Genomic DNA, 19,613 nt, shown 5'->3' on the forward strand with positions numbered 1-19,613 from the left:
GGCCTGCGGGGCTGTTTAGTGGGAGAAGAGTGGCAGCTGTGGTTCCTCTCTACCTGGGCTTCCTACCCACAGCTTACTGGGACCAGCATGCATTGGTGTGTGGTTTTCTTCCATCCCAGTGCCTAACAGAGCAGCTGATATTCCTAGAGGGAGGTTACAGGCCAAATAACAAGATATTTGAAAAGTACAACCATTTCAAAAGAAAGACAACATGATCAGTAACAAAATTCTGTCAGCAGTAGAAATACTAGGGCTGACTAACCAAGACTTCTAAGATAGATTGCTAGCAGAAGAAATGTAGCAATATGAAATAGGAACAAGAGAACACAGGAAAGAGCCAAGCAAAAATATGAGATATGAAAAAGTTAAATAAAGAACACACTATATGGCAGAAATAACAGAATGGAACAAACTTGAAAGCTGGAAGGAAAGATTGAAAACAAATATGTATATATATACACACACATATATTTCAAAGTAATCTACAGATTCGGTGCATTCCCTGTTAAAATACCAGTAGCATTTTATGTGGAACTAGAATAAATAATCCTAAAATTTGTATGGAACCACAAAAGACCCCAAATAGCCAACATAGTTTTGAAGAAGAAGAACAGTGCTGGAGGTATCACAGTCCCAGATTCCAAACCATATCCTACAGAGGTATAGTAATCAAAAGAGTATGACTGGCACAAAAATAGATGCATAGGTCAAGGGAACAGACTAGAGTCCCCAGAAATAAACCCATGCTAATACGATTAATTAGCCTGTGACAAAGGAGGTGAGAATACGCAATGGAGAAAAGATAATCTCTTCCCTAAATGGTATGGGAAAACTGGACAGCCACGTGCAAAAGAATGAAACTGGACCACTTTCTTATACCATACACAAAAGTAAACTCAAAATGGGTTAAAGACCTAAATGTGAAACCTGAAACCATAAAACTCCTAAAAGAAAATAGAGGCAGTAATTCTTTCACATTGAACTTAGCCACATATTTCTAGATAATGTCTCCTCAGGCAAGGGAAACAAAAGCAAAAAATAAACTATTGGGACTACATCAAAATAAAGAGCTTTTGCACAGTGACGGAAACCGTCAGCAAAACAAAAAGGTAACCTACTGAATGCGAGGAGATATTTGCAAATGATATATCTACAGAGGGGTTAGTATCAAAATATATAAAGAACTCATACAACTCAACACCCCAAACAAACAAACAAACCAAAACCCAAACAATCTGATTAGAAAAATGGGCAGAAAACCTGAATAGACATTTTTCCAAAGAAGACATACAGATGGCCAACAAATGGTGTGGCCATTATGGAAAACAGTATGGAGGTTCCTCAAAATTAAAGTTCTATACCATATGATAGTAGTAATTTTACTACTGGGTATTTACCCAAAGAAAATGATAACAGTAATTCAAAAAAATACATGCACCTCTATGGTTTTGCAGCATTATTTATATTGGCCAAAGTATGGAAGCAATGTGTTTTCAATAAAGAGTTGATAAAGATGTACACACTGAGCAGGGGCCTGAGCGGGGCTCCGTCCCAGGACCCCGAGATCATGACCTGAGTCAAAGGCAGACACTTAACCGACTGAGCCACCCAGGTTCCCCAAAAATACCCCTTTTAAGGGTTAGCACAGACCATATGCCATTGTTACAATCACATAGTGATATACGGAGTGGGAAAAAGGACCTAAGTAAGGACACATTTAATATTTATTTTTTGCAGAATTAATATTGTTGGTATTTTTTCTAAAGCAGCCTAAGATTGGGGGCGCCTGGGTGACTCAGCCGGTTAAGCGTCTGACTTCGGCTCAGGTCACAATCTCAGGGTTCCTGTTGGGCTCCACGCTCATCAGGGTCTGCTTGTCTCTCCGCCCCTCCCCCTGCTAGTGCTTTCTCTCTGTCTCTTTCAAAAAAATAAATAAAACAAAATAAAAATCTTTAAAACACCCAAAGATTGGAGGAAAATGAGAGGAACTAATGATTAGGCATCAAAGATGAGTTGACAAAATAATATACAATCTGTTCGGCTAGAAATAGTGGATGGTGCCTGCTCAGAGCTTTGTTCTGAGGTTGGTCTTTAAGCAGGAGGTTTTTAAAAACAAATGTCGGGGTAGCCGGGTGGTGCAGTCAGTTGGGCATCTGCCTTCGGCTCGGGTCGTGGTCCTCGAGTCCCCGGACCGCCCATCGTCAGGCTCCCTGCTAAGCTGTGTCTCCCTGTGCCTCTCACCCTGCTCGTGCTCTTGAACTCTCTCTCTCTCTCTCAAATAAATAAAATCTTAAAAAAATTTTTTTAAAATAAAAATAAATGTAAAAGCCCCCCGCTTTTTTTCTCTGATAATGAAGGTAGTCTCTGTTCATTTCGTTATTCAGAGATACGTATTTAAAACTTCTGTGTGCCAGAATCTATCTGTTCTAGGTCAGAAGGGTACTTTGGTGAATAAAACAAAGTCCCTGCTGCCGTCCTGTTTACGTTCCTGTGTGTGCGCGCGCGTGTGGTGGGGCATGTTTACATAGGGAGGAAAATAGCATTTGTAACCCTACTACCATTGACATTAGTCTTCCTACATTTTTTGTAACGTGGGAGCTATCAGTCCACGCACATGCAGACACAGAACCATGTGTGTGTATTGTTGGTAACGTGGGAGCTATCAGTCCACGCACATGCAGACACAGAACCATGTGTGTGTATTGTTGGTAACGTGGGAGCTATCAGTCCGCGCACATGCAGACACAGAACCATGTGTGTGTATGGTTGCTTTAACCATGTATGTATGTATTAAACAATTCTGTATCTCACTTTTTTAATTAACATAATACCAGGAGTATTTCCTCATGTTATTCAGTATTCTCTGACAAACTGTCTCATCTATCATAGGTGGTAATGTTCTAATTTCCCAGCTGACGGACATTTAGGGCATTTCTCTCACTATCTGAACAAAAGCTGAAGTGAACAGCCTTGTGCCTCCCTTACACTCAGTCAGATCATTCTCTAGGTTTGTTTTTTAAACGAGGTTGAATAAGCTCCAGCGAGTTTAAGTCCTGACCCAGACCATCCCCACTGTCAGCTGTACTGCCTCACCCATGATGGACAGCAGAGCATTTCTCTTCTTAACTTCATGGGAGGCAAAACGAACAGGGAAATCTTCCCCAGCACATGTTCTTTTTTAACTTTATCTATGCATGCTGAGCCTTCTGCTTCAAGTTTAGCCTGTCGCTGTTCTCGTGGTTACCTTGTGAAAGCGTCCTACGACTTTTGTTTCGGACCAGGTGATTGTCATATCAGGTCAGTGCTGAAGTGTGGGTTTTTTTGTTTTTTACATTAACTCAATTCTGATCAGGCTGGTCCCAAACTGTATAGAAAGCCTATCCCTACCTTGGACGTAACCTCTGCTGGAGAAAACTGGATGCTGGCAGCGTTAGAACCACAGACAGAATGATCTGGCCTGCTGCAATCTGTAATCGTGCCAAGAATCAGTAAAAACAGCACAGGCTCTTTGAACTGGAGGTAGGAGTGGCCTTGTGTTTGCTCTTAGGAGAGTCAGTTGGCATTTTGAGGGCAGCTTGATTAAAAGGATTGGTGGGGGGGTCTGTGTGGCTCAAGTCAGTTAAGTGCCTGAGTCTTGATTTCAGCTCAGGTCATGATCTCAGGGTCCTGGGATGAGAGACGACTCAGGCTCCATGCTCAGCAGGGAATCTGCATGTCCCTCCCCCTCTGCTCCTCTCTCTGTCTCTCTCAAATAAATAAATAAACACACAAACAAACATAAATTAGTAAAATCTTTACAAAAATAATAGAAGGATGGTCGGATCTGTGTAGTTCAGGGTACTCCTGGGCTGAATATCACCATGAGAGTTGAACAGTAATTAACTTTATTTTTTAATACAAGAAAGCTATTTCATTTGAAAACTGGAAAATGCTAATGATGTAGTTAGAAAGCAGTAATTATTTTACTGTCCCAAGACAATAGCTAGAGGGTACTGGAAAGAACCGAGCAGACCGGAGTGTAGCCTAATCACATTGGAGAGGTGCAGCAATGTAGACACTTCGCTCTGGTTCTGTCGGGTAGGCTTGCCTTAATCATCCAGGAAAGATGAATGAGTTAGCTTTTCTGGATTGCTGAGGGACTGATGTCTACACGGGCAGATAATACTTCAGAGGGTTTCAAAAACAGTAAGGACTGTAGGACTTGGTATTCTGCTGCTATCTTGTATACTTTCTTCAAGGACATTAATTTGTGACTTTCCTAAAATCCTAGGAGCAGAAAACTGACTCTTAGGTTGTTTATGACTTTACCTCAAGTCATAAAATAAAATAGATACCGACTGATTCCTAATCCACCGAATCATTTCCACTTCATTGATGCCCATTCTTGTAATACGGGCATCTAGGTCTGCATTAGTAATCCATTCCTGAAAGTTAGGTATTCTACCTATAAATACCAGCCTGGAGACTATTTCCTATACTTTTAAATGATAAAAATTAAGATGTATAAATCTAAAACTCCATACCAGTTTCCCAAATATTAGTAAAACACAGCAAAATACCCCTCTATGAGTAACAAATACGCAACACTTCTAGCTCTCCAGTTAACATATTGGTAAGAAATTATTGCTTCCTATGCACAGCCCCTTGCATACTCTGGGTACTCTTGAAAACACCCACATGGAATTCTAATTCAGTGTCAAGAGTGTAATTTTCCCTTGTTTAAACTGTCGTACTGAGTTTGGAGTATCATGTATTAGCATTGCCTATATAAGCAACCAATGAGAACACTGTATGATACTTGGATATTAAACACCAGAAATTTTGGGGTGCCTGGGTGGCTCAGCTGGTTAAGCATCCAGCTTGGTTTTGTCTCAGGTCAGGATTTGGGGGTTGTAGGATTGAGAGCCTCCCTCTTTCGGGCTCCAAGCTCAGCGGGAAGTCTGCTTGGGATTCTCTCCCTCTCCCTCTGCCCCTTCCTCGTGCATGCACACACTCTCTCTCTAAAATAAATAAATAAATCTTTTAAAAAGTAAATAAGTAAATAAAAACCAGAAGTCTTCCAGAGAGAAATGTTCATTAGAGAGGTGGTCTGCAGGGTCTGTCTCTAATTCACCGGGCTCTAAGCAGAGGCAATGGAAGTGAAAGCCAGTGAAAGACGCAGTCACTCTGTTCTGCAGTTTGGGTTAATACAGATGTGTAGTTAAGAAAATCAAGGTTTCTCTGGCAGTATCTTATAATTCACTAGGATAGCCATCCAAGCCCAGCAGGTGCTAGCACAGAGTTGCTGGGGAAACTAAAAGAAAACAGGGAACAACCCACACAAACTGTGAGGTGCTGAGGGTACTTCAAGGAACTGGCTCCATTTCAGGGATTGGACCTGTAGCAGAAGGTGTGACTCTGCCATTATGTATGTGTGAGGGCTTGGCGGAGTTTGGTTGGTTGCACAGATGTGTCATGAGACTAGGAGGTGGCTGGTCTGAATGTTTGCTCTTCCCCTTCCTACTGTCATGCTTTCCCCTCGTTGCTTTTCTCTGAGCATCCTGTTTTCCTGCTGTTATGCTCAGTGAGTGAGCTGTGGAGTCCCACACATCAGGGGGAGGAGAACTGAGGGAGGGTTGACTTAAAATCATTACTTGGAGATCAGGACAGGGAATCTCATTGGGTTGAGTGCTTGGATATGTGAAGCAGCCTGCGTAGTCCCTCCAGTTCAGAAATTCTCAACCTTTTGGAAATGTATGGAGGACATTTTGTTTGTAGCTGTTAATAGTCACTAATTCTATTTAGGAGTATTTCATGGGGTTTCTAGTATAGTTTGGCTTGAACATTTACACCTTGAAAAATACCTACTGTTTATGATAAATTACTTTCACTTTATTTTTCCTTTATTTTGCAGTTAGAGAACTTCTTGATTTTTGGGGGGGGGGAATGATATGTGTAGGTATATCATTAAGTTTTATTTCGGGTGGTAAAAGAGTTACAAAATAGTTGCTTAAAAAGGGAATATGTTGGGGGCACCTGGGTGGCTCAGTCTGTTAAGTGTCTGCCTTCGGCTCAGGTCATGATCCCAGAGGCCTGGGATCGAGCCTCGTGGTGGGCTTCCTGCTCAGTGGGGAGCCTGCTTCTCCCTCTGCCTCTCCCCCTGCTCATGCTCCCCCCCACCAAATAAACAAATAAAATCTTTTTTTTTTTTTTTAAGATATATGTTTGTTTTGGGATTTGATTGTAATTACCCCATTTACAGCTAATCACTTAGGCTGTTTCGGTTCCATGGCTATTGGTAGAAGACTGTTCTTGGGACAGAGACAAAGCTCCAGCTATCCTGGATGGTCCAGATGTTTCTTATTTTCTAACAAAATCTATATGAGGTAGATTTTTCTTTAATTTCAGTCAACGCCTATTTATATTATAAAGTCTATACAGATTTAAGCAATTAAGTAACTCACACAAGGTTTGCCTCACTAGTAAATGGCAGAACCAGGATTAGAATCCAGTTTCTCTGAGCTCATTCTCTTAATCTCTATATCTGTAGTATATAATTGTCTTGAAATCAGTTTGTTGGGTGGAGAGATCTGTATATTTTTAGATCAAGATTTTTAATTTTTCATTCCTTGTTCTTCTTACTAGTTTCTAGTTTGTTTGATATATCAGTTTCTGGTGGAAGTGTTAAAAATCTATGACTGGATTTTCTCCATTTATCTATATAATTCTGACTTTTTAATTGACATAATTCAAAGCTATATTTGGAAGCCATCTATAATTATATAATTATAAAATTATAAAAACAAAAATTATACAGATAATTTTATAATTACACACATATATACAATGCTATATATAATTTATATTTTCAAAGATATGTAGGTTTGTGTGAATCCTCTTGGCAAATTGTTTTCCTTCTTTATCACGGTTTACTTATTTTGCCTTAAATAATGTTTATGTACTGTTAATATTACTAAAAAAGCCATTTTCAGAGTTGGTATTTGTCTGATACATCTCTTTTCACTCTTTTATTTTCAGTGTTCCTAGTTGGCTATGTCTTAGGTGTGTTTCTTATAAGAAGAATATAGCTATGCTGTAGTTTGTTTTTAATCCAGTCTGTTAGCCCCTCTTCTGAAAGCTTGCCCCCGATCACCTGTGCCCATAAGAAATTCTAATTTATGACTACTGCTTTTCCAGAGTTCTGTAGTTCAGATAATCTAGAGAGAGTCATCTGTTGAGAACATGTGTTTTGTTTTGTATTTCAAGTGTAGAAGCCCAAAATGCAATACAGATTTCTCAGAGCCAATATGGTACCTATGGAATGAGCTTTTGGGCACAAATATGTGCATTTTAGACTCAAGCTCTCTGTTATTGGTATTAGCCCCTTACCAGCTTTGCATTTCTAGAGCAAACTTGAAAGACTATCTTAGAAAAGCGTTGTAACTTCTTGATTATTGGAATACATTCTTTTGATTGGAATAACAGAGACTAAGGGTGTAGAATTTAATTTATAGCATAAGAAGTGGGAGATTTTTTTCTTTAAGAAGTTGTAAAAGGCACAGATTGGGAATCTCAAGAAGTGACCTCTGTTTTTTATATCACCCAGGCTGTGTGGAACACAGTACAGTTAGAATCTTTTAAACTGAGAGAACCCAGTAGATTGTTTATTTAACTTTCTAGGAAGTGAGCATGTCACTGTGCAGATCCCCTTTTTTGCTCGGTATCTTAGACAAGAATAAACTGCTGGGACAACTTAAAGTGCTGAGTTGTTGTCATTTGAATAAACGGTAAAACTGTTTTGGATATAAATATAGTGTGACAGTTCCCGTTTTTGAAGTTTTGAGAGCATAATTCTTGTCCATTTTTTTTTATTCCAAAGGCAAAGTAGAGTTAGGAATGATATTATTTATTTTATTCCAATGGCAAAAGAAAGAGTTAGGAATGATATCTTCATTCAAAGGGGACGATGATGAAGAACTGACTGTAAAGATTCCTGGAAGGTAAAAACTACCATTTCTGCTAAGGGAAGAATTCAAAACATGGCCAGGGTATTTCGTCTATAACAGATGAATAAATGTGACAGAACTACTGGGGTAAGCCGGTGAGAACAAGCCTCGTAGATATGAGGCTTATCTAGACAGAGCTTTCTTTACACATGCAGATAAGTAGTATGTTTCTCCAACGGATTGAAGAGTTACGAGTAATAAAACTTCTTGCAGCTATAAACTAAAACGTGATCCAAGGTAGGAAGTTAAGCTGCTGGACTTGGTGTATTTTCCCTTCTTTTTTCAGTCTCAGCTTTTCCTTACTAGGTCATCACTTGTCAGGTTTCTTCTCCATCTAAGAAAGCACACTTCATAGCCTACAGAAAACACCGGAAGTGCTGTTGGAGAACATAGCCGAGGCAGTGCCATCCGCAGGGCAGTGGGGGCAGTGTGTGTTGTCAGGGTGCCTGCCGCCTGTCCCGTTACCATGGTTACCATGCTGGCTCTCTCTCTGTGCAGTGCGGCTTCCTGTTGTGGTGCATGGCCCCGAGCCCTTCTAACGGGGCCGAACTACTCTACAAGCGCGTCATCCAGCCTGTCTTCCTGAAGCATGAGTCCCAGGTGGACACTATGGTCAATGACTTGAAGGACAAAGCCAAAGAGACTGTAGATACCATCACTAAAGAAGGTAAGACTCGGGGGCAGCTGGCTTCAGCAGGTGGGAGGACCTGGGGGGTCCTGGGCCGAAAGAACAAGCTGCTTCTCCTCTCCTGTCAGCTTTCCTCAGCTAAATGCCAAGGCTACTCTGCGATCTTTTGACCAACACTTCGCCTGTTGCCCTTTCCTTATCCCAAGATTCTTCCACCATGCTACATTTAAGGTTCAGTCAGCATGTTAGGAAAAATGACTTTTCTATGGTGGGCAGAGATTTTAGAGAATCATCTGTATTTATATACAAGTATCATCTCTTTAATTCATTTCAGGTTGAACTGTTTAATATGCTTTTGTTATAGGTCAAGAGAATGCCCTTTCAGTTCTCCTGATTCATTTATTCAACATTTATTTATTGAGGTGCTTAATATGTGCCAAGCATGTTCATAGCACTGGGGATGAGCCAGTGAACCAAAACCATACAACTTGAACTCAGGAAGCTTCTTACACTCTTGTTGAGAGATACAGTAAAATTTTAAAGTTATATGATATAGTTAGCAGATGATATAGAGAAAAATAAAGCAGATAGGGAGTTCTGGGGGCCGAAGGGAAGTTACAATTTCAAATAGAATGATTTAGGGACTCCTCACCAAGAAGGCTATACTGAATCAGACTTGAAAGAAACCATGGGGAAGAATGCTCCAGATAGAGAAAACTGCATGCACAGAGTGGAGGTGGGAGCAGTATGGTTGCAGGGGAGTGAACCAAGCAAGGGAAGAAGGAGATAAGGTCAGAGAGGTTGGGGAGTGGAGGCTGGAAGAAGACAGATCATGGAGGGCCTTGTAGGCTTTTGCAGAGGCTTTGGGTTTAACTCTGAGATGGGGTGCTGTTGGAGAACTTTGAGCAGGGGAGCAACATGATGCATCCTGTTTTAACAGATCACTTTGGCTACGGTATTAAGAATAGACTGAAAGGGGACAGGGAGGAAATCAGACCAGTTATAAAGTGTTTGCAGTGAACCAGCTGGAGAGGATGACGGTGGCTTGGGCCATAGTAATAGCAGTAGGAGGCAAGAAGTCATTGAACTCTTGATATATTCTGAAGGTAGAACCAATAGGATTTGCTTAGGGATCAGGTGTGGAGTAGGAGAGAGGAGTCATGCACGAAGCCAAGCGTTTCAGCCAGAAGAGATGGAAGGATAGCTTTGCTGTTGAGCTGGGGGAGACTAGATGTAACAGGTTTAGAGGGGAAAACAGGGAATTCAGTTCTGGACATGGGACCAGATGAGATCACAAAGGGAGTGAATGTAGTTAGAAAAGATGAGGTCCAAGACTGAGCCAGGGGTCCACAATGTTTAGAGACTGGGGAGATGAGAAGCAATGGACAAGGTAGACTGATAAGAAGTGGCCAGTTGTAGCAGCAAGAGAGCCATGTGACTGGTGTCCTCGGGGCCAAGTGAGGAAAGTGTTTCAAAGAGGAGGGAGTGGTCCCTTGTGTCACGTGCTGCAGACAGGTCAAGTAAGGTATGACTGAAAACTGGCTATCACACCTGGTGGTGAGGAAGGCACTAGTGATCTTGACAAAACAGTTTGTGGAGTGGTGGGACTGAAATCCTGATCGGAATGGATGTGAGAGATGGGAGGCAACGCTGAGAGAAGATGGGTAGGTCTTTTTTTTGGGAAATTTCCCGAAAAGAGAAGAATAGGGCGGCAACTGGGAAGAGGAGCTGGGGTACTGAGGAAGTATTTTTCTTCTTCTTCTTAAAGTAGAAGGAACAACATCTGTTTGAAAATTAGTGGGAATGATCCATTAGAGAGCAAAAAACTGATAAGAGTGAGGAGAGAACCACTGGAGCTCCATTCTTGATTAGACCAGAGGAATCCTCAAGGATCTAGAGTCCAAACAGGATTGTTCACAGGGGCACGACAGTTTATGTATTTATTTTATTTAGATTTTAGGTAGTTAACATGCAGTGCAGCATTGGTTTCTGGGGTAGAATTCAGTGATTCGTCAAGTGCCCTCCTTAATACCCATCACCTGCCCAGCCCATCCCCCACCCACCTCCCTCCATCAACCTTCAGTTTGTTCTATTGTTGAGTCTCTTATGGTTTGTTTCTGTCTTTCCTGTTTTTCTTTTCCCCCTTCCCATATGTTCATCTGTTTTCTTTCTTAAAGTCCACATATGAGTGAGATCATATGGTTTGTCTTTGTCTGACTTACCTCACTTAGCATAATACATTCTGGCTCCATCCATGTGGTTGCAGGTGGCAAGGTTTCATTCTTTTTGATGGCTGAGTGATATACGATTGTGTGTGTGTGTTACACACGTATACACACACATATATATATGTACGTATACACACACACATTTTCTTTGTCCATTCATCAGCTGATGGACATTTGGGCTCGCTCCATAGTTTGGCTGTTGTTGATAAAGCTGCTGTAAACATCGGGGTGCATGTACCCCTTTGAATCTGTGATTTTGTATCCCTTGGGTAAATACCTAGTAGTGCAGTTGCTGGATCGCTCTGCTGTTGACTTTTGAGAAACCTCCATACTGCTCTCCAGAGTGGCTGCACCAGTTTGCATTCCCAGGGGCACAACGGTTTATAACACGAATAGAGATGCTGGTAGGTGAGTTTATGGGATGGTAGGAGCTGACAAAAGTGACTCGCTGCTCCACAGTTCTCAGTAAAGTAGCAAGAAAGGTCAGTGGAGTGGGGATGGGGAAGGAGGGACAGAAGGAGGAGATGGTATGAAATCGTTGCCTAGGACTGGGGTCAGGTAACCACCGTCCGTTTCTGTGGGCCATCAGCTCTGTCCTGCAGCCACGGGAGTGTGAAAGCTGCCAGAGACAAGTACCGCGTGAGCGGGGCCCGCCGAGGTGGTGGGAGAGTGGACAGACCCGGCCGGCATATTAGAGGCTCACTGGAGATCTGTGTTCACGAATTTAAAGTGAGGCCGGCTCATCTAGGCGTCCCTTCAGTCACCTTCAGTGACACAGGCGTAGTCGCAGAAGAGGTGGAGCGCGGGGTCAGGAACTACGAAGTGAGAGTGGGACTAGTGTTAGTGTCTGACAGCTGAGCTTAAACTGGCCGAGGAGGGAGGGGAGGACACAAAGGGAGTGGGAAAGGTGGAGAACAAGTGGTAGGACCAGTGGATTATAAAAGCAGGTGGTGGGGAGAACTGTGAATCGGGATACCAGAGGCCGTGAGCTGCAAAGGTGGGAGGTGGTGGTGGACAGTGGGATGCTTGACACTGAGATTGTAGAGGGATTGTGGGTACTGTAGTGATGAGGATCATGGAGTGGACGCCTGGGGTAGGTGGGGAGGCTGGGGTCCAAAGGACGGAATGTAAAGGTTATTGGAGCAGGGAGCTGAGAGGCCAGGATACTGGAAGAATACAGAAATCGCCAATAATTAAAATACAAGTAGTGTGAGAGAGTGATATTAACTTGGGAGCTAAAATCTTCAAGAAACGAGGCACCATAGCCCAAGGGTCAGAGGTGACTGGGAAAAGAAAGGCTGGTGGCAGATACCATCTGATGACGTGAGATTCTGAATGTGGCCATGAAGAACAGAGACTGCATACCTAACCCTCCCTAGATACCTGTACCAGGGTCAAGGAAGGAAAAAACAGCCACCACAGGGGATGGGCTAACCGGGGGATGGGCATTAAGGAGGGCACTTGATGGAATGAGTGCTGGGTGTTGTACGCAACTGACGAATCACTAAATTCGACCTCTGGAACTAACAATACACTCTATGTTAATTAAATTCTATTTAAAAACAAACAAACAAACCAGCCAGTACTTGAGGAAGCAGTGTCCTCAGGAGACAGCCAGATTTCTGTAAAAGCAAGAAGGTAAAAGAAACATTCAGAGAGATGGATGGAGATAGAGATTTTGCTGATGATTCATTGGGTGTTAAGTTCCAGAGGGGACAGGAAGGGTTTTAGAAGTTGGAGAAAAGTAGCAAGGGATATGGAATTACTGTTTTGTTTTGAGAGCTTTACAGTAATTAGAAAGTGGGAGATGAGAATTGACCTGACCACGGGGCAAGTAAGATCCCCAAGACAGCTCTCCAGCAGCATGGATATATCCTCGATGTTCTCTCTCACACACCCCGTGCTCTGCTGGGCTCCTCTTCTGGGCGCACGGCTTCAGTCTACTTGCATTCATTTTCCTACGATTGTAAGTGTTTTCTGACCTGTAGGCTTCATGTCCTCCCACTTGGGGATTGCCAGTTTCTTTTTAAGAGATTTCCTTTCTGTTCCTCCCCTTAGCCTAACCAGCAACCTCCGGTGACATCCCATCTGTCTAGTTCACTCACATTTCTTAGTCCCTGGGTTCTCTTACATCTCAGTACTCCAAAATCCAGTTTTACTTTGATAGGATCCATTCCTAAACAGGAATGTAAGAATGAAAATAAATTAGGATGGACTTACATGTGACACATTCTAGACTTTTCTCAGAACTTCTGGATTCTCCAGGAAGTAATTTTTTACAATGGGCTAGTTAAGAGAGAGGCTGCAATTTCTTGTTAACTCTGTTCAGTGACTTTAATTAAGTGAAGTGAGAACAGCCCTCAGGCAGCTGGTGAACAAGGCAGGACTGGCATCGCTGGACTCGGGCCCCGTCAAAGACAGGTGCCGTTTGTGGATTCTCCCAGGAGGCCCTGGAGGCTTCCGGAACACCCCCACCTCCCATCTCACAAACCACACTAGTTCTTACAGCATGTTCCAAGTTACATGGTAATTAGGAAGAGGAAGGTTTAGTCTCCCACAAATGGAAGAATATTTTCTTGATGAATATAGCATCTTGCCACCAACTCGAACACTTAAGCTAACTCTTCCCTTCATAGGGGAAAATGGCGGCACAGTGAAGAGACTATAAATGTGTATAAATATCCCATCGTTTCTGGGTTGTGGGAATTTCTCTGATTTCTTTGTCACCATGGGATAGACCTATTTGTCATCAGATTGAGACATAGTCAAATCTGGGTGAGCACCCAGATGCAAACGAGAATTTCTTGATTGTACAGAGGAATACTGTAGGGCCTCGGGAATCTGCCTCTTGTGCTGCTTCAAGGAGGGGCAGATGGCTTAGATGGCACTGCTGCTGTGAGGGGGCTAGGCCAGATGACCTCGAAGAACTTTGCTGGAGTACACACTCAGGATGTGTGCTCTGAAGAGTCTCTCGTCCATCTCCTGGCAACTCATCCGGGCCGCAAACCTGAGTTCTCTCGCCTGAATAGGAGTCATCCAAGTTGCCGTCCAGTCACTACATTAGGCACAGAGCCGGTGTTGCAAGTTGCCTTGACACAGTTTTCTTTCCTCCACAGCCAAGAAAGCAGCAGTGAATTTACTCGGTGAGGAAAAGAAGAGCACCTAACCCACTGACTGGATGAAACCTTTCTGCCCTGTTACTGTCTGTGACATGTATAATGCTCATAGGGAGCACCTGCCAAAAGCTAAAGTTTCCAGTGTGCTGGTGTGATCTGTTAAATAATGCTTCGAAAATTAATGCAAATGACTGATCTTTCCAATGACTAGTTAAGCGATCAATGAGGTTGAATGGGGACTGGCCTGGTGGTTCTAACACTGAGCAGCTGAAAAGCAGAATAGCTGTGTAAAGCAGTCACTTACTGATAAATGGGGAAAGGTATCCACACACCAGTAATTCACAGCTCCCAACTCCCTTAGATCTAGTACTATTGTCTTGTGGCCTTTCAAAAAACCTGTTTATAAGCTTTAGATTTGTGTGTTTTTAATATGCTATAATGGAAACCATCCCTGGTTTCTCCTTCAGAGCTGAGTAGCATGTTGGTTTAGTCTTTTTATCTCTTTTTTTTTTTTTTAAACCAGCTTAAGGGATCTCTAGACTTGACCACCTTTGGTTACATGTATGTTCTTATTTGTATCATTAGCAGTTATGTGTTAATGATGACACCAGGCTCTAAGACCAATTCCAGGAGAATGAAGGATGATATAACCTATCATCTAGTTGGCAGTGAAGTCAAACTGCCTTGACCTTCTTTCTCTGGCCTTTAAGGTCAAATGCAAGAGGCCTCCCCAGTTTACAAGTCAGAATCATTTGTGGCCCATTTAAATGCGTTCATCTTTATACTTCGTTTTGATAAACTGCAGATAACTACATAGTTTAAGTACAGAACAGAAAGTTAAAATTAAGGTTTCCAGCTTGATCAGCCAGCTTATTAGGAACCTCGACCTTGTCTGGACGAGAAAACCCGAGCTTCACACCAACCATATTGCTAGATCCTTCTAAATTGGATTACACTGACTAAAACAAAATTGAGTGTGGCAAAACTAACAAGTTTAGATATCCAGCCCGTAAAGTACCCTTTAAAGCAAAAAGAGAGGATTAGTTCTCTTTTGGATAACAGGTAAGACCATAATGAAATCTCTTGATGTAAAAAATATAAAAGATCAAAAATTAGGGACACTGTCGCCTGAATATTATAATATAGATTAGGGTATTTATTTTTTCCTGGCAGAACCGTGGTAATTATAAGGCATCTTATTAAATTTACCTTAAAGAAAATAAAAACTTTTAGAAAACAAGCAATTAATGGTTATTGGGAGAAAATCAGGCCTTAGATTTAGAGAGAAAAAAAAAGTACCTTTAGGAGTATTTAAATCCCTTTCCCCATAATAAATTACACTTTCCTTGGTGGGAGAAGAATGAAAATTAGCACTTTCTATCATACAGAATATATAATCAGATTGTTGATATACTGAAAACATAACTTTCAGTATACAATATATTTACCAGGCAAGATGGGGAAACATAAATGTTACTATTGCTCATAACTATTTACAGGCTGATACCAGTTTAAAAACTACTATAGTAAGAAAATATATTCTGAATGCAATTTTTTTTGTCCTTTTAGCTTTTTTTTCTATAGTGAATTCTGTAAGAAATTTAAGTACTATTTTTGGCAGTCAAGGTGTACATATTAATGACAGGAGAAGTTAGTGAATGAGTTGAGCAATTCTATCTCAGTTTAGATTTCCCAAAGAACATACTGCCATGGCTAGAGTATTTGGAAAACTAATTGAGCCCGTGCCTAGCTAGAAGACAAGCATTTATTTGTGTATGAGTGGTGTTTGAGGGGTAAGTAAAGTCAAAGAATCTCCACAGTTCTTGCCCTGCTTGAAAGCTTTCAGACCAACAGTTACTGCTGCTCTGGGGGAGAGGCTTCGATCCACAGCCCGAAGAGAACGAGCACAGCTTTTAAATAGGTTACCACCCATCCTGAAGATGTGATATATTAAATGGAAATGGATGTAAATAAAATCTGTTATCTCATTAAACTGTTGTTTCATTGTATTTTCTGGGGCTTTAAACAAATCTAGAATCATTTAAGTGAAGTCAAGTAAATCCAGATAAATGAACCTGAAACACTGTTGTTTATAACCCCATTTCTCACCTGCCCTGAGGTTTTCCCCTGGTGGTCACGACCTGTCAGAGGAAGGACTCCCGAAGGAGAACATAGCAATCATGAAAAGTTTCTAGCAATAATTAGGTTTAAAGGAAACCTAAACTGCTTTCTACCGCACATTGCGTTCCACACAGTCTCAGAAGTTGGTTGCCTCTAAGTGTATTTTGACATAGTAAACACCTGTATGTGCCTCCAAATTAGTCTGTACTTTAGAGACCAAGGAAGGAGAACTTGAAAATTTTATTAAAAATATCTGCTTCTGGAGGGTATGTTTTGGTCAGCTGTGTTTTCTACATCTGCTGTTAAATGTCTGTCTACCGAGAATCGTGGTGTATGGAGTAAGAGTTCACATCCTTAGCCATCAGATACTAAGATCTATGTAGTACAGTAGGAAAGTAAATACATTTGAGAATGACCTTAATTAAACGTTTTTCTGGCTCTTTACCACAACATTAGCTTAGAAAATCTCTTTCTAACATAAACTCATAGAGGATTAAGAGCAATAAGATTCTTTGGTTAGATTGCTGGTTTTCAAACTTCAGTGTGTTTTGAATTTTCTCTGCGGGGGAGGGGATTGTTAAAACAGATTGCTAGTCCCATCCCCCAGAGTGTCTGATCAGTAGGTCTGGGGTGGGTCTGAAAAATCTGCCTTTCCAGTAGATTCCTGGGTAATGCTGATGGTCCAGGAACCACACTTTGAGGTAAAACCATTGGGTTAGGTAAATGCTATCTTTACACTTAGTGTACAGTGGATTTTAGATTTGGCTGGATATTACAATTACCTGAGAAGCTTTCCAAAAATGCTGGTATGTGTCAGAAATTGTGACATTAATCAGTAATACCCAGGCACCAGTATGCTTTTAAAACTCTAGGTGATTCTAATATGTGCTAGGGTTGAGAACTCACAGAAAGTACTAGTGAGGTCAAGAATCCCAAGGTCTGGAGACAGTTTGTCTTAGCTCATTAGTTCACCAGGTGTGTGCTCCCTAATGCTGCTGTAACACATTGCCACAAATGGAGTGGCTCAAAACAGTATAAATTTGATAGCTTACTGTTCTGGAGATCAGACATCCAAAACTGGTCTGCAGAGCTGCATTCCTCCTGGAAACTGTAGAGGAGAACCCTTTTCCTTACTTCTTTCAGCTGGAAGCTGCTTGCATTCATTGGCCTGTGGCCCCTCAGTACTCCCAACTTCTGCTTCCCTCTTAGAAGGATCCTTTTGATGACATTGGGTCCACCTGGATAATCCAAGCTACTTTCTCCAGCTGAAGATACTTAATCACATCTGCAAGGCCTTTTGCCATGTAAGGTAATATTCACAAGGGTTTTTTTTTGGGGGGGGGGCACATTATTCTGCCTACCACACCTCATCTCTTTGGTATAGAAATTCCATTATAAAATCATCCCCAATATCAAAATAACTGCAAAGAGCAATCTTCATGTTGGGAGGGAAGTAAAACAAAGGAATGGTGAAGAAATACCTCATCCTCTTTCAAGTGAAAGACCAGCAGTTTTTCCTCCAGAGATAGTAAAAGGATCTTTGGAGTGGGGAGGACACAGGCAGAGTTGAGGGAGGGAAGTTGTATTAAAAACAGGGTTGAGGGGCGCCTGGGTGGCACAGCGGTTAAGCGTCTGCCTTCGGCTCAGGGCGTGATTCCGGCGTTATGGGATCGAGCCCCACATCAGGCTCCTCCGCTGTGAGCCTGCTTCTTCCTCTCCCACTCCCCCTGCTTGTGTTCCCTCTCTCGCTGGCTGTCTCTATCTCTGTCGAATAAATAAATAAAATCTTTAAAAAAACAAAACAAAACAAAACAAAAAAAAACCAGGGTTGAGGGGCACCTACGTGGCTCAGTCGGTTAAGCGTCTGCTTTTGACTCCGGTCATGATTCCAGGGTCCTGGGATCCAGTTCCCCATCGGGCTCCTTGCTCAGCTGAGAGCCTGCTTCTCCCTCTCCTCTCCGTTCAGGTGCTCTCTTGCTATCTCTCTCTCTCGAATAAATAAAATCTTTAAAAATAAACAAACAAACAAAGCATCATAGAGTGACTCAATGCTGAGACCCATTTCTCTCACCCCACCTTCTCCCACTGGGCTCCCAGACCTTTTTCGTCCTGGAAGCTTGTTGGACTCCTCTCTGTGGAACAGATCAGCCTAAAACATTTCTGATCTTGGGAATTTCCTCTAATAGGGTATTTGAACCAGATATCCCCTTTCAGTGAAACAGTCTGCAAGCCCTTCTTATGTGCCTAGAACTTCCAATCTTTTGTGGTTTTTTTTACTCTTAAAAAGCCATCAATCTAAGGAAAGCCACTTATCAGGGATCAAAATAAAAACAAACAAAATAGAAAATTGGAAGCAAAAAAATATAAACCATACCCCCTGAGAAAGAAGAATGACACCTATGACTTAAGAACAGAATGCAGGGTGCCTGGGTGGCTCAGTCGGCTGAGCGTCTGATCTTGGTTTCAGCTCAGGTCCTGATCTCAGGGTTGTGGGATTGAGCCCTGCATTGGCTCTGTGCTCAGTGTGTGGAGTCAGCTTGAGAGATTCTCTGTCTCCCTCCACCTCGGCTCCCCCCCCAGCTCATGCTCTAATACATAAATAAAAATCTTAAAAAAAAAAAGAATGCTAGAAAAAGGAAATATTCAAATGACAAGAAAGCTTGGAGAAGTTGAAAATACAAGAAAAATGAGAAGTTCAACAGAAGGGTTGGAAGACAGAGCTAAGGATTTCTAGGAAATAGAACATAAAGGCAAAGAAATGGAAATAAGAGGAAAAAATATTTCTACAAAGATGAAATTAAACTATCTGATGTGAACAAACTTACTTATGTACATACATATTCACTTACTTAGCTCCACGCCCAGCATGGAGCCCAACACAGGGCCTGAACTCAAGCCTCCGAAATCAAGACCTGTGCTGAGATCAAGAGTCAAGATGCCCAATGGTTGAGCCACCCGGGTACCCCTGAACAAACTTTTTCTTTTAAAGATTTATTTTAGAGAGAGAGAGGGCACAAGAGGGAGGGGCAAAGGGAGAGTGAGAATCTCAAGCAGACTGCATGCTGAGCACACAGCTCACCTCAGGGCTTGATCCCACAACCCTGAGATCATGACCTGAGCTAGATCAAGAGTCGGACGCTTGACCAACTGCACTACTCAGGTGCCCCGAACAAACTTTTTTGAAAGGACATTTCGACAACTGATAATTTGTGGCTGAGTTAGTGATAAATATTCAAATACCTAAGCAAATAAAAGAAAAAAAAATCCAGAAAACAAAAATAACAATAGCATACTTCAGTGTCCCTCACTTTAATGTGCATGAGAATACCTTGGGGATCTTTTAAATTCTGGGCTGGGCCAGAGTTTTTGCATTTTTTACAAGCTCCCAGAAGAGACCAGTACTGACCACACTTTTGAGTAGCAAAGTACTACATAGTTCACCTATGAATGAAATATAGGATAGTAATGTAAACTATGAACAGTGATAAAAATCAAGAAATATATTGGTAGAAGGGAGGATGGGAGGCATACATTG

At 41.9% G+C, this 19,613-nt stretch overlaps 1 protein-coding gene across 1 annotated transcript in view; it reads left to right on the forward strand.

Annotated features, from left to right (window-relative positions):
- REEP5 (receptor accessory protein 5) overlaps positions 1-14,047 on the forward strand; it is a 33,732-nt gene extending 19,685 nt beyond the window's left edge. Inside the window, exons 4-5 of the mRNA XM_040621972.1 lie at positions 8,484-8,652; positions 13,958-14,047. Coding sequence (XP_040477906.1) covers positions 8,484-8,652; positions 13,958-14,007 — 219 coding nt within the window. The 3' untranslated portion in view covers positions 14,008-14,047. The remainder of the gene's footprint in view (positions 1-8,483; positions 8,653-13,957) is intronic.
- Positions 14,048-19,613: the final 5,566 nt, after the last annotated feature.

The sequence above is a fragment of the Ursus maritimus genome, unplaced genomic scaffold (assembly GCF_017311325.1).
Source record: "Ursus maritimus isolate PB19 unplaced genomic scaffold, ASM1731132v1 scaffold_5, whole genome shotgun sequence".
Classification (NCBI taxonomy): domain Eukaryota; kingdom Metazoa; phylum Chordata; class Mammalia; order Carnivora; family Ursidae; genus Ursus; species Ursus maritimus.